This window comes from Camelus bactrianus, chromosome 17, assembly GCF_048773025.1.
Source record: "Camelus bactrianus isolate YW-2024 breed Bactrian camel chromosome 17, ASM4877302v1, whole genome shotgun sequence".
In the NCBI taxonomy this organism is placed as follows: domain Eukaryota; kingdom Metazoa; phylum Chordata; class Mammalia; order Artiodactyla; family Camelidae; genus Camelus; species Camelus bactrianus.
In genome coordinates this window covers 12621545-12637024 of record NC_133555.1, presented here as the reverse complement: position 1 = coordinate 12637024, position 15480 = coordinate 12621545, and the positions used below count along the sequence as shown (strand labels likewise).

Sequence of the window (15480 nt, the reverse complement as noted above, 5' to 3'; positions counted from 1 at the left end):
TGGTTTTGCCTTCAATCCCCCAATTTGGTGGGCCCATTTGATTTCCACTGGCATGGCATTGACTACTCCAAGACCTCCCCTCTTATATACAATAGTACCTTGTGGGAAAGGTCCAGGGAGGTGGAGGGAGTTGAAAGATGGCAGGGAAAGAGTAGAGAGGGCAAGCAGAAATGAGAGAGAAAGAGATGAGGAGAAAGAAGGATGAGAAGAAGGAACAGGGCATTCTCTGTGCCAAGAGAGAATTGGTTGTTGTTGAGCAAGTCACTTGATCTTTCTTCTCCTCATGTGTAAAGACGTACACTTGGAAGAACCTACCCTTAACATTGACACAGAAAAGGAACAGAAAAGAAATGAGCCTGTCTTCATCCTCCTTGCTAAGCTACCTGGACAAAGTCCGTTTATTTACAGAGCCCCCTGCCCTACGTTTAGTTACCATTTCACTTACTCCTTGGAGCCTTTCACAGTCATCTTAGCTTGCAGGGTATCAACTAATGGGGATCTGGCTGCCTGGATGTAAGCAAGCCAATTATATGATACTCCCTCCCTGTTTGACCCTTCTCTATGTATCTTTCAATAACTACTTTCTAAATCACTATTCTTTTTTTTTTTAATCTTTACCCCCCGTGCTCAGTCTTAATAAAATATCCCCTCCATTCATGCCTTTTTAATGCAACTTTAGCCAGAATGTAGCAACTGGTAAGCAGGCATTCCTATCCCTTCCTCCTTGCAGAGCTTCCTAATGGAACAAGCAAGTAGGCCTAATTTTATTTTGTATCATCACCACTTAATGTAATAGTGCTTAGTACATCAGGTAGCATGAGTATCAAATAGGCAAATGAACCATATGTTTCCATGTTTAAGGAAGAATGACAGGCTGCATAATGCCGGGTTTATTACAATGTCCCTTCTGCGCTGCCTCTTCGTAATAAAATTTTAAATTGTTCATACTCAAATCCTGAGAGCCTTGTTAAGGTGAGCCTTTCTAAGGGAATACATGCTAAACTTGTCAAGAGTCATCTGTTACCCTGCCTGTGTCACACAAAGATGTAACAAGCTAAAATCCTATGTGTGCTCCTGTCAGTCTTGCGCTATTTTTTCTCTGGACATCCAATTCTTATCCTCACTGGCCTTCACTAGCCTGGAGCACTGACCCTTTAGCACAATTCTTGCAGAACCACTTACTTGCCATGGTCTGAATAAACTCCAATCTGTTAAAGATGTAAAGTCTGCCTGTAAACCCAGCCTACCCAGCTGCGTGTGCACTGTTTTACACTGTTGCCTTGAGTTAGACTATTACAAATTTAGTTCCTTCTTCAAAAAATTTTAATGATAGTAATAACACATTGTGGATTTAAGCCAAGGGCAAACATGACAAAGCAAAGGAGTTCCAGAAGTAAATAGAATCTTACATATTGTTGTACTGTATCCTATCACGGGAAATATGTAAGTTTCATTGTAGAATTGCTGTGAATTCATAGGCTAGATTGGTAGGTTTCATTATCATGCGTAAGATGATTATGTGTGAGATTTTAAGATCATACATGCTTATGTGTAAGAATCTTGTGAAAAATGTAGATCCCAGAGCTTTGATCTAGATTTTGGGTCAGAAGGTACAAAGCAGGGCTGGGGAATCAGAATTTTTATAAGTTTACTTGCTCTGCTCTCACGAGGAGCTGAGAAAGTTCAATACAACCTAGAAAAACACTGCTTTGGTGCAAACATATTACTTAAAAAATAGAACCCTTGTTTTACTTTCTTTCCACCCAGAACTCTACTTCCTATACCAACATGTTCAGCTCTTCATCTTATCTCATTGCTGAGGATATGAAAGTTCTTAGTTCAGTTACTTTTTGAAAATATGAATACAATTGGCCTTGGAATGGCATCTACTTACTTAAGTGCTGGCTTTTAATCTGAGTGACATTTATATCTTTCAAAGTTTACATAAATATTCAACGGCAATAATTTTATGGACAGAAAAGGTTAGTTATTAGTGCAATTTATACAAATGACCTTTAGTTCTTGGTTTGACTTTGGAGGAAAGAAGTGATTACCTGATATGCTTAAAGTATAACGCTCCTTATGTAGAAGACTGTTATGTGACAGGTACTTGTTACACCCACACTTTGTTAGAGACACTGGTGGGTGTACAGAAAATAAATAAATAGAGACAAATAGAAAAAAAAATAGAATTGCTATTTTGGTAGAAATTATGATCCAGTTGAGGAAATAAAAGACAGACCAATTGTGTGTCACTTAGTCTTATTAATATCTTCAAAAAAGAGGGACGCTGTCAGAGCATGTTTTTTTTTAAGTCACTGGCTATTATTTCCCTATTTCCTTTATCTTTGTCCTTTTTTCCCATAGTAGTTTTTTTTTTTTCCAAATAGAGTTTATGCGAGAGCCACTTTCATAGAACAGTTAAAACTGAGCCAATCTGGCTAATGTCCTGGAGGGGAATCAGAGCCCCTCCCCACTCCCTACCATTTCTTCTCTGCCAGAAGCAGCCCTAAGAATCCCCTGGATCGGATCTCCTGAGAGCATAGTTGGGGAATCACTGATTTGGAGTGACAAATCTGATTCTCAAGTGTGACTTGCCAAACTATTCATTTATTTATAAGCATAGTTGCAGACCAATTTGACAGGCCATGTGAAAGATTCTAGGTTTATAAATCTGAATGAGCTCTGAGTCTCATGGAGGAAACAGGCAGGTCAATCGCTCCAGTGCAGCGGGGCATTTGTTACCACATTCAGAAGGTGATGAAGAGAGTCACTAATGCAGCTTACAGAAGTGAAAAAGGCTTCAGCAGGCTGGGGGTAACTGAGCTGAAGGGAAGGTAGGAAACTTCCTTGAAGAGGAAGGTAGGAGGAGCAGGTTTACTGTGTGGCTGCCTTAATCCCCAGTCAGTGTCATACTTGGTGCCAGTTTGATGGTTTCGATATAGACTTCCCCTCCTCAATTCAGGATATATTTCATCCATGATTTCTCTAAGTAGAGAACAAAATCTTTTGTGAGTCATCCAACAGTTGACTCTTTGACTACTCAGGGGATACTTAAATATACATAATTACATACAGTTTTAATTCCATCTCATATTAAATTAACCAATACAGCCAGAAATCTACCTTTCTCATAGTTGACCCTGAGTCTAATAATAATAATAATAATAATAATAATAATAATAATAATAATAATAATAATAATAATATCCACTTATAGAATATCTATCATGAGTAGACAGTGTGTTAAGATGTTATTTACATTTCATTTAATGTTTACAAGTTATGGGTTTATCACTTATTTATATTTTTAGATGGTTAAAACTAAGAGAAGTAAGGCATCACATCCACAGTTACAAAGATAGTAAATGGTAGAAAAGTGTTCAATTCTAGGAGACTCTGATTCCAAAGCCATGTGTAATCTTAAACACCACACTGTAGGTTTTTAATTTGCTTGCTGATGGAGTATAGTATCCATCTGTGGAGCTAAAGGCAGACTGCCATACTATACAGATCGTTTGTTCCTTATTTTTTACAATTAGACAAAAACTCTTCTGAAAACAGATATACACAAACTCTATTTTTATATCAAAAAAGGTGTAGAATAAGTCCATATGTTGTCAACATACTGATAGATGAAATTTTAATTTATGTCAATAAAATAAAATAAATCAGTCCTCTTAGTGGCTTAGCATTCTGTGTCCACAATATTCAAATGACTGATTGGATTTTTAATGTAACATACGACATAATTTTTGGTGATACACAGATATGAAAATTCAATAAACAGGGATAAACTCCCTAAGCTCCATAAAGGACTTGATCTAGGTATGGAATTATGTATTAAAATTAAGAAGAAAGAATAAGAGTTAGCAGACAAGGAGGCACATCCAAATTGGTCTCCTATTCTCAGCTAGGTTGTAAGCTTAGTTTTGTAAAGACTATCAGGAATACAATAATTCAGTAGCCAAAAGGGATCCAGATTCCACGAGCATCCATCACTTTCAAAACACCACCTATGTTCAAGATAGCAGGTAAAGCATTTCCCAGATACGCATGTTCTGAAATCACTGAATTACGGAGCTGCAGTGAAAGGGGTGATAATCATGAATGTTCCAGCCCAGTGCCCTACTTTTTATAGTTGAGGGAAACCAAGGACTTCAAGGGTAAACTTACTAGTTTAAGTTCACCTGGCTATGTTTGAATCTCATCTCTCTATCTCAAAGTATGCTGCAGATACAACTTTACATCTGCAAAATTTCAAAGCCTTGAGGAAATCACACAATAGGCTCATCATCATAAATGTAATGAAAGTGGAGCCAGAATGTCCTCACAATGTTCAAACTTCTCCATTCCGTTCTGCACAACTCTTTCTCCCATTGTGTTTTCAATTGGTTCTGTTCTAGTTATTCTAGGAGCATACTTTTTAAAACACTTCTTTTAAGCCTTGTGTTCACAAACTTTTTTGTACTTTGCCAACTTTATAATCTCCTATCTTTTCTTCTGATTTGCTTGGGCTGTACGGCGTGTTAGCATTTGAATCTATATTAATTCTCATTTGTGTTTTCTCAGGCATCCTAAAATACTGCAGCAAATGGAGACACTTTTCTTTATCTTTCCCTTCTACTGAACAGCTAAATATTCCTCTTAGGCTTCTTTCACTGGATTAATTTAGCTAAGCTTTCCATCTGAAACTGTTCTGTGTTAAGGTTAAATCACATTTCCTTAACATTTTATAGGAATCAGCCTAGCAGCACACTTTTTGGCATGCCATCGAAATAAAGATGTATCATAACACCAAGTAACTGTATTATTTAGCAAAGACTTTAATCTGCCACTTCCTAATTTATGTCACAATTCAGTCACCCTGAATCTGCGTTTGTGTTGTATATTAGCCACTACAAAGCTGATGCTTAAATTATTTGTGTACATTAAATAAGGAGTCACATTTTGATGAATTCTAAGGTCTGAATATCTGATGCTTGAATTCTGCTTTGGAGTTTAGGACAGTTGAACAAAAAAAACTTAACTTTGAACATCTGGCTGTTCACACCAGTAATTACAAATTAGGAATAAAATGCAACTGCAGGAATAGAAAAAAAATTAGACATTGGTGGCAGTAATATTTTTTATTTCCATGCCAATTAAAATTTGTTTGAGTCAATTTTTAATCTCCAGATAACACTTCTAAACAATGCTTTGCTAGTTAAACCCCTTCAGTTAAGTGTTTAATGGCCCCCAAATCATCTTTGATTAATCAGTTCATGGGAAACATATCTTCAGCTATTTAATCTGTTTAAAATGCATATTCTTCTAGACTGTTAAGAGTGGTGGAAAAGGGGGATCTTAAAGTCATCCATGCATCTATGTTTCCTTGTTCTTCCTCTAGTCACTTGAGAGAAACTCTCTGATAAAACATAACAAAATTGAATTTATTTGTGCTACCGATTGGCGATGCCACTTCATGCAGGTTTTTATTTTTGTTTACTTTTCCTACCCCAGCCACCTCCCACTACACATATAAATTTAAACACACTGTGCTTGATATGACACAGTATAAGAGACCAAAAGAACACTATTACTTGTATGGAGTTCAGACAGAAGCTAAGGAAATAGAACAGATATAATCACTATATTTTCTGTAACTCAGTTAAATAATTAGGACCTGCCCTCAACAGGGTCCATATTAACATAATAATTTTTAAAATGCTATTATAGCCTTTATTAAAACTTCAGTTTCATGATTGGAATGGCATTAATGAATGATTAAGATCTGCTCCAAATCCTAAAATTTATCCTTGATTAAGACTGATTTGAATGTTATTTCTTTACCTCAACTCCTGTGCTACCATATTTATATCTATGACTAGCTTTTAGTTTTAAACAAAGAAGTTACTTGCCTTAGAGCTTTTCTGTTAGTTTACCCAATTTATTGGTAATAGTAACAAATACATATCTTAGCCTAGAAAGAAAAGATTATAAAGGTTTTGGGGTAAACACAATCAGAAAACATGCATTTATTAAGTACCCACAAATTACAGGTATTCTTGAAAAATACAAAGAAGTAAAGAATAACAGCTACCATTTGAAGGGTACTCATTATCCTCTAGGCTTATCCAAGCATTTTTAATACATTTCTGAAATCTAATTCTCAAACAAACATAGAAACAAACTTATAGTTGCCAGGGGGGAAAGGTGGGTGAGAAGGGATAAACTGGGATTTCAAGATTTGTAGATACTAACTACTATATGTAAGATAGATAAACAAGTTTCTTCTGTGTAGCATAAGGAACTATATTCAGTATCTTGTGGTAACCCATAATGAAAAAGAATATGAAAAGGAATATATGTATGTATATGTATGACTGAAATATCATGCTGTACACCAGAAATTGTCACATTATAAACTGATCATACTTCAATAAAAAAAAAGTATGTGCATGCCTTACTTTCATGAAGAACATTTTAATTAAAAAATAACTCTAAGAGAAAATTCGTGGAAAGCTGTGATAGAAATTATTATTTACAAATATTTGCTCCCACTCCTTGCCCTATACTGACTATACTTCAAATAAAAAAAAAGTACTTGCAAAAATAAATTAAAAAATGAGAACTAGTAACAGTCATATCAAAAAAAATTAATTCTCAAGACAAACTGATATTGTTACTACTGTTATCCACATTTACATGTAAATTTTACATAGAAATCAAGCAAATGCGTCTTAAGTTAACAGTCAACAAGACAGAACCAGAACACAAAGCAAAAGCAAGCTGACTTGAGAATCCTTGGTCTTAAAACACCTATATCATTTGCTTCAAAAAACGTAGCTTTCAGTCTATTTAGAGAGTAAAAACTCGTCTAAAAAGAAAATTATGACAAAGGAGCAAAGGCAATACAATGAAGCATAGATAGTCTTTTCAACAAATGTTCCTGATACAACTGGACAGCCACATGCGAAAAGGAGAACTTAGACACAGACTTTACACGCCTCACAAAAATTAACTCAAAACAGATCACAGTCCTAAATGTACAACAGGGAACTGTAAGACTCCTACAAGATAACATAGGAGGAATCTTGGGTATGACCATGACTTTTTAGATACAATGCAAAGGCACGTGAAGAAAGGCACATGAAGAAAAGACATGATAAGCAGGGCTTCATTAAAATTTTAAAAACTTCTGTTCTATGAAAGACAATGTTAACAGAATGAGAAGTTAAGCCACAGACTGGGAGAAAATATTTGCAAAATACACATCTGTGAAAAACAGAAACTCTTAAAAGTCAAGGATAAGAAAACAATTTGAGTAAAAAATGGGCCAAAGATCTTAACACACACCTCACCAAACAAGACATACAGATGGGATACATGTGAAAAGATGTTTCACATCATACGTCATCAGGAAAATGTACATTAAAATAAGGTATCACTATCCACCCATTAGAATGACCAAAATATGGAACAGTAACACCAAGTGCTGGCGAGGATATGGAGCAACAGAAACTCTCATTCACTGGTGATGGGAATGCAAAGTGGTACAGTCACTCTGCAAGACACTTTGGCAATTTCTTAAAAAACTAAACATACTTTTATCATACATTCCAGATATTGCACTTCTTAATGTTTACCCAAAAGACTTGAAAACTTATGTCCACACAAAATTCTGCATACAATAAAATTTATAGCATAGTTATTCATAATTGCCAAAAACTGGAAACAATCAAGGTATTCTTTAGTAGGCAAATGAATAAATAAACTGGTACATCCAGGCAATGGAATATTATTCAGTGCTTAACAGAAATGAGTTAACAAGACATGAAAAAACATATAACAAATGTATCGCTCTGGTAGGGAATGTTGGTAATCTGAGAGGCTATGCATGTGTGAGAGTATACAGGAAATCTACCTTTCTCTCAATTTTCCTGTGAACCTGAATCTGCTCTAAAAAAAAGTCTCAAAAAGAGGAAGAAAAATCAGAATTTTCTTTTTGAAGGCAACAATGATTCTGACAATGATTCAGTAGAAATCATGATCAGAAGACCTGTATCCTGGCTGTGGCTAAGGATGTTACTAAACCTCCTTGCATATAAGTTTATAGATGTGGAAAAAAAATGCTCATCTTTAATATTTGGAGAGAGAGAGAGTACTAAGAACTGTAGTAATTAAGAGGAAGGATGTGATTGATAGAGAAAGCTATATATCTTACCCCAGTCTCCCTAGGAAACAAAGCTAAGAGTTAAGCAAGTAACTACAGGCAGCAATGAAGGATATTACACTAGCCACAAACTCACTTTAAGCCACAGCGACACACAACTGGTTGGCTGGCATCAGTCAGCCACATAGACTGTATCCAGCCAGAAACTACTTGTGAATAAATAGTCCTTCAAGGAAAGAAAATGGGATTTATCTGCTGGCTACCCCTTTGCTGGTAGGGTTGCATTACCTGGATCTTTGACAGCCAAAAGAACCTGAGGACATGAATATGGTGTGTCTGTTTCAGTGGAAATCAAAGCAGGCTTGAGAGGATGGATGGGATTCAGATAAGCAGACTGGAGTGCAAATCTTCTGCTAGATACTTGAGGAAGAGACTCTGTTTTCGTCTGGCAAGTCTGTGAAGGATGTACTCTAAGAAAGATCTGCAAATTTTGAGCATTTGTTTTCTCTTTGGTACTTAGCAACTCTTCCCTGAAAATATTTGTGCTCTTTCCTAAAAAGCAGACAAAATAAGAGATAATAACACATTTAAGAATTATTTCCATAAAACTTCTGGTATGTGTTTTTCTCATTTAGAACTGATTAAAGATTTTAAGTGTGTTGTGCTTTCCTGAAGGTGATCAGTATCATTTAGTAGAGAGGCTAGATTTTATTTCCTGTGCCCAATCATCTCTCTCTTGAGATGGCACTTCATTTTGTCTCTCTTTTTCTTTTTTTAATCTTTTTTTGAGTTCTTTGGGTTTTTTGTTTGTTTTGATTTTTTTTTTTACTACACTGATGATTTTATAAGGGATGATAAAATAAGGTTTCATAACCTACTGATTATTTAAATTTGCCCTGGTCAGAGGTGTGAGATATTTTCTGTGTAGAACTGCCATTAGAGCTATTGAAAATTTTTGACATAAAAAGATGGAAAAGAGAACTTTTACTTTGTCTTAAATGAGGAAGTTTTGGTATTTACTTGTTTTTAGATCATTTTTGTAGCTTGTTAAAATAAGGAATTTTTAAAAGATAGCTTATTAAATGAGATTAGCATAGATATTACACCTTAACTATGATAAACAGGTGCTAAAATTATTAAAATGTAGTATCAATATTTGATCTAAAATGGATTCCAGTGAGACATTTTACCTAAAACCTAAATTGTGCAGAGTCAAAATTTATACATACTTTTCTACTTCTTATCTAATTCATTTTAATCCAATCTATTTTACATTTTCTAGATATCAGTAAAATTAGACAGTCAATTAAAATTTCATGGTCTACAGTATTATCTTTACACAGAACTGGAAGCAATACTCCAGTTAATAATCTAACTATAAAAATAGCAGTATTGCTCTAGTTTCAGCAGTAAGAAATTTTAATTGCCCAATGTCCTAATTTCTCTGAGTTTAACAAATTTGGCTATTGCTAATCTTTGTCTTCAAATTTTGTAATAAGCTATGGTGAATTCTAAACAAAAAAAGAATCAGAGCCTCCCTCATTTTCTATGCACATGGGGACGACATATATAGATCTGTTTTCTATATGCAGGCAAATCAAAGATCAGATATAATTAGGTTAGTTGTAGTGATATATGAGATGTGAGTGCTAATCTCTATTATGTGTATAAAGGTTATAATGAACAGGTATCACATGCAACTTAGGAAAGAAAGGGTAAAAACATCTGACATTAGTCTTTAATTCCTTAGAATGACACAATAATTGACACACACGTTCCAGGTAAAGACTCCTCTGAGTTCATTTGATGTGATGTCTGTCTTCCTAGTATTTTATTCACAATAGCTCATCAAGTAGAAGGCAAAGGGTATGAAAGCAGAAGCCAAATAAGTAGGCCATCTATTACTTTTGTTTTCCGTGTATGCTACTAACATTCCCTGACAGCGAGAAGATTGAAATGTTGGACATTCACTTTATATAGTCTGCCTTCAACTTATCAGTTAACCTTGAAATGTTTACATGTGTTGGTGGCTCAGTTTTCTACATGTTCTACTTTTCTAATGCCACTATAAAATCTCCCAATGTCACTTGACTGTCAGACACAGCCCGTAGGTCTGAATTTCCACTTTTTATGCCCAGAATGCAATTAGAGGAATAGCATGATATATTACAAATGCTAACTAGTAATTTTTCTATTGTTGAGTGGTCATAATATATCTATACATGTCAATGTCTTTAAATTCTAATTTTTACAGAACATTTTAAATGCAACTTCTTTAATTTGTGATTTAATCATCTAAATAGAATACTAAGCTTTGGTAATTTGGAGAAACATTTTCTATTTGATTGTATGAACAGGTGAAATATTCTAACTAAGCAGGTATTTGAGAGTAGATACTAGAGAGGAACAGTGTTATCACAGAACTGTGAAATGATTATAAAGGAAGAGTTAAGGAGGAAACCTACATGGACTGTAAGTGAAATATCAGAACTTGGTGACCCCAAAATCAAGACAGTCCAGGGACTGATAACCATGTATTAGTTAAAGTCACAAAAAGTATTGCTGAGTCCAGTCAGATGAAAGGGCTTTTTTTTTTTTTTTTAAGATATCAGGTAAAGAGACCAAAGCAAGATTTAAAAATGCTTTTCTGAGTCACATAGGAGAGTAAAGGCCACATACTAGTATCAGCAAAGAATAAACATAAGATTAATAGCTAGCATTTAATTAATTCAATTCTTACAACAACTCTATTTCCATTCCCAAAATAACAATGAGAACAGTATGGCTTGGAAAGATTGACTTCCCAAGTACACAGACAGGAAGTGGCATGAATTCAATTAAGGGTATTAGGCCTTGAAACTTAATGCTGGAGACAATCTTTCAGGCATTAGGCTCCTTTCAAAAAACCTGGTATATACCTCTCAGGTCCCTGTGCTCACACTGAACTGTGACAAAACACTTCCTTCTTTCTTTATTGTTAGAAGCATTTAACCCCAAATTCCATGTTTGCTAATAACTCACTACTAATAGGACAGTGTAAGAGGAGAAGAAAAATAATCCTTAGTATCACCATCATTATTACCTCATGCTTATGGTGAAAATTCTCCCATAGTAGAGGATATCAAACTTGTCTTAAAGATTTTACAAAAGCTTAGAACCCTGAGAAAGTGTGCATATATGCACACACACAAATATTCTAGCACATTCTGGGGAGTTATTGGACTCCCTGAAGGTCAGATTAAAAATCTCTAATTTTAAAGATCATTCTATGTAAACACAATTTATATATGTATATATACATACACTATGCCAAAGTTTATGCTCTAAGTGACTATACTATTATTAAACTATACTTTGTAAACTTGAAGTGAAAGATTACTTGCTAAAATAAGTGCTTCCTGGTCTAAAGAGAAAAACAAGTTTGGAATCTTTCCCCTACATTACTCAGCAGGTACCTTGAGGTACCTACTTATTTCTTTGTCTCACTTTCCTGACTTGGAAAACGGGGATGATAACAATAGCGAGCCCAGAGGTTTACTTAAGGATTCAATTGACACTTACTATGCACTTCATAGAGGACCTGTGCAGAGTTAGCTTGCAATAATAGTTCACCATCTGACTGGATTTCGACCAATGAGTTTAACTGTGGAAAAGAATATCCTTGACATTAATGTTCTCTATTTCTCACATACCTATTGCCTTGAACACAACAAGTATTTAGTAAATATTTGCTGAATAAATTTAGAAGAAAAAAAAAGTCTTAGCATTGCTTTATTTCCAATTAGGCATTAAAATTGCTATTACATTTTTAGAAGTCTTACCATATAAATGGTGCTCAGACATTTTCATATACGCTTTTATGATCTATTTTCATTAGTAGTATAACCTTAGCATTAAGTCTTAATTTAAATACATAGTATGTAATCAATTACTTTCTTCTTTTTCTTTCTTCTCTGTAACTTATATTCTCTTTGCTAATTATTTATGAAAATCTCCATTTTTATCACCAGAATGTTTCCCTATTTTTTTTCAGATAGCTGAGCTTATCTATACTTGTGGCTATGTTTTGTTTTTAAATACCAGAGAGGTCTCTTTTTTAATAAAGATAGAATACATTAATACAACTTATTAATATGCCCTTTCCAACTCTCCTGGTACCATTTTAAAGTATCTTTTAGAATATTTCAAAAGAAGCATAGAAAAAAAAATCAGTCTTTATCTTTCTCTATGAATGTTACCATAACCATCAATTAAAATGTTACAGCTAATTTTTACATGTGCATACTTCCTTATCTGAAAATGTCAATCGCTCAGTTTGTTTAATACGGTTTGATGTTAGTTGGGTGTTCTTTCCTTTTTTTAAATTGTTTCTGCTAAGTCATGTTTTTATATGTGACAGAACTGGAAATTCTTTTATTTAATAGTTTTTCTTTAATTGTTCTTCATAAATTTAGAGCTATGATTAGGTAGTCTGGGTCTATCCACAGTGTTACAGATTAAGTTTTCCTACTATATTTTAATATTTCTTATTAATAAAAAATGATAAATTGAAATATTCATATTATTTATCATGTTATAAAATATCTAATTATAGTTAAATCTATGGCTTTCTATATCCTAGGTCACTGTGTAAAATTTATTTTTAATCATCTGTTTTTAATAAATGATAAATCAGTTTGGTTACTAGTTTGGTTATTTTTATAAAATACTGAAATCTCATTTTTTATTATTTTACACATTTTTGCATATTGATCTTATGAAAAATGGATTCTTATTTAGATATGAAGATAATTTTTACAGGCTAAAGTTTGATTTACAATGAATTGAACAAAGTTCTCAAATGTTATTCTGCATACCAATGACTGAAAATCACGTTAAAATGCAAAGTTTGATTCAGTAGGTCTGGAATGACAACGTATTTTGAGAAGCAAACATAAGACTATCTTAAGGGCATCTAATGATGACTCAACAGAAGCTTCTTGATCATAGTCAATGTGCAGAATTATTTACTGCGAGTAAGGCAAAGTGATGGTTCTAAAACCTGCTAGTGATAATCAGTTTAACTTTCAATTCACTCTCTGTTTAATGCTTATTAGCTGCCAAGTCTTGGGCAGATTTTAATTTTTCCTAGTCTTAGTTTGCCTTCTGAGTATCTCAACCCTGACAAATGTCGAATGACTGATTAGGATTTGAAAAGAAATAATCAGTTTCAGCAATGACAATTTCAATTAAGCTTAAGAAGCATTATTGAACATATACAATGAAACTGAAAAGGGTGGTGAACTCAGGGTAATATCAAACCACTGTTTATATAAATCATCCTTTTCTGAAAGTTAAGTGAAAAATTACATGACATATAAACACTGGCTTTACTAGCTGAGAAGTTTGTCTGATGGCCTTTAGCATATATTTTTAACATTTAAAAAAATGTTTTGGCAAAATTTAATGTTTCTGTACTGCTGAAAAATTCTTAGTTATTTGTAAATTCTAGAGGTAAATAATGCACCCAAAAGATAGAGATTAAAAAAAAAAACAAAACTCAAATAGATAAAGAACTGGTTTTGGCCAGAAGTTTGCTGCATACTGGAACAGCTTTTTCACTGTGTCACTAACAGTATGATTCAATTCTTAATGTAAACTGGGATCAAGAAATCTAGACATTTCAGAAATTAAATAAGATATCAAACATCTACTGTTGGGGACTATGCCAAGATAATGAGTTAAAAAAATCTGGTATGTGCCATGGAACATTCTAAACCCACATTGTGACCCCCCTCTACTCACTTGATGACAAATATGGAAATGGTCCCTAATAATAAATACAACTTCAGAAGCTGGTTTCATAAAATTCAGCCAATTTCATAAAATTGGCTGATAGATACATGCAAGAGAAATAAGGATATGTTTGTAATGACACAAAATACTGTCTTGTTATTGTTAACGAATGTGTTATGCATGCCAATTGTCTTCCTTTTCTTTCCTTAAAAACTATTGTTGCTACAAATGAGTTTTCATCATTTATTTTTGTAGAATCCTGAATACCCACTCACTAGTGATTTTAGAGGGTTGTTAAAATTATTAAATTTATAAGACATCAACTTGGGCATTTTTTTTTTCTCTCCTGATTAAAACATTTTATGGTGATTTTCTCAAGAAACCAATCTTAGGGTTTCTGCTGACTGCAATGGTGTCCTGATGTTTGCTTTTAACTATTTCTGAGCTTCAGGAAAAAAATTAGTAAGAATAATTTCATGAAAGACTGGAACTTCTTAAACAGCTATCCCTCCATTGTGTACTATATGACTTCAGGTATTTTAGAAATATTTAAATCACTCTGATTCTTGAGGCCTTCATCCTTTTTATTCCTCCTCTTACTCTTTTCGATGAGACAGACCATGTGACAATATTGGTCTTAGCCCTATGGCTATGGAACCATATGGATGGGTTCCTTCAGTTCACTAGCACAGACAAATACTGTCATGGTTGAGAATCCTGTTGTTTGGTGGCTAAGAGTCCAAAGTAAGACCAGGTTTATAAATCCACAAATACACAATGTGAAAATTGGCATTTCTCTAATGTTAAGTTCAGTTTTCACCAGAGAGCTGACTTTTCAAAATGCATAATAAATAGTCGAATTTGTTATTAATCAAGCAAATGGGCATTGTAACAGCAAGCACTCATTTCATTTTTAACGTGCATTGAAATCTGCAATGATAATTCGAGTTATAGCATTATAATTATCAATACTGTGTCAGGATAAAAGCAAATGTCATCTATTCTAATATGTAAATTCAGAGATTGCTCAAATTAAGAGCAGAATTAGGCAAGGAATATTCATATTAATAAATATACCCATGATTTAGTAATGCTTTAAAATGAAAATAAGTAGTTAAGGCTTACCAAATTTAAAGAGCCTTACTTCCATTAATTATAAATTTTGTTTTTAGAGTGTTTCTCTTAGAGGATGGCAGCCTCAAGATATATAACGTTACCAGGTCGGATGCTGGATCATATACTTGCATAGCTACAAATCAGTTTGGTGTTGCAAAGAACACGGGCAGCCTAGTCGTAAAAGGTATTTTATTATCCTCATTTGTACTTGATGAATGTTGGAGATATGTATGCATATCATGACCTCTATCACAGTGCCAATCCTGTATCATACAGCATATGTGAAATATTTGATTTCACAATCTAAGAGTTATGTTACCATATTCATTAATAGCATGCTTCACTTTGGCAGTGGGATAGCATGGTAGATGTGAATACCGTGCCAGCTGAAATTCTGTCCAGTGGGTAATTAGTCAGAATTAAAATCTGCACCT

The 15480-nt window shown here is 33.9% G+C and overlaps 1 protein-coding gene across 3 annotated transcripts in view; it reads left to right on the top strand.

Moving 5' to 3' along the window:
• Positions 1 to 15480, top strand: part of CNTN6 (contactin 6) — a 256106-nt gene that overhangs the window by 200519 nt on the left and 40107 nt on the right. For all 3 annotated transcript variants that reach the window (XM_010970580.3, XM_074344451.1, XM_074344452.1), the window contains one exon: positions 15103 to 15230. In XM_010970580.3, the coding sequence (XP_010968882.1) occupies positions 15103 to 15230 (128 nt within the window). The remainder of the gene's footprint in view (positions 1 to 15102; positions 15231 to 15480) is intronic.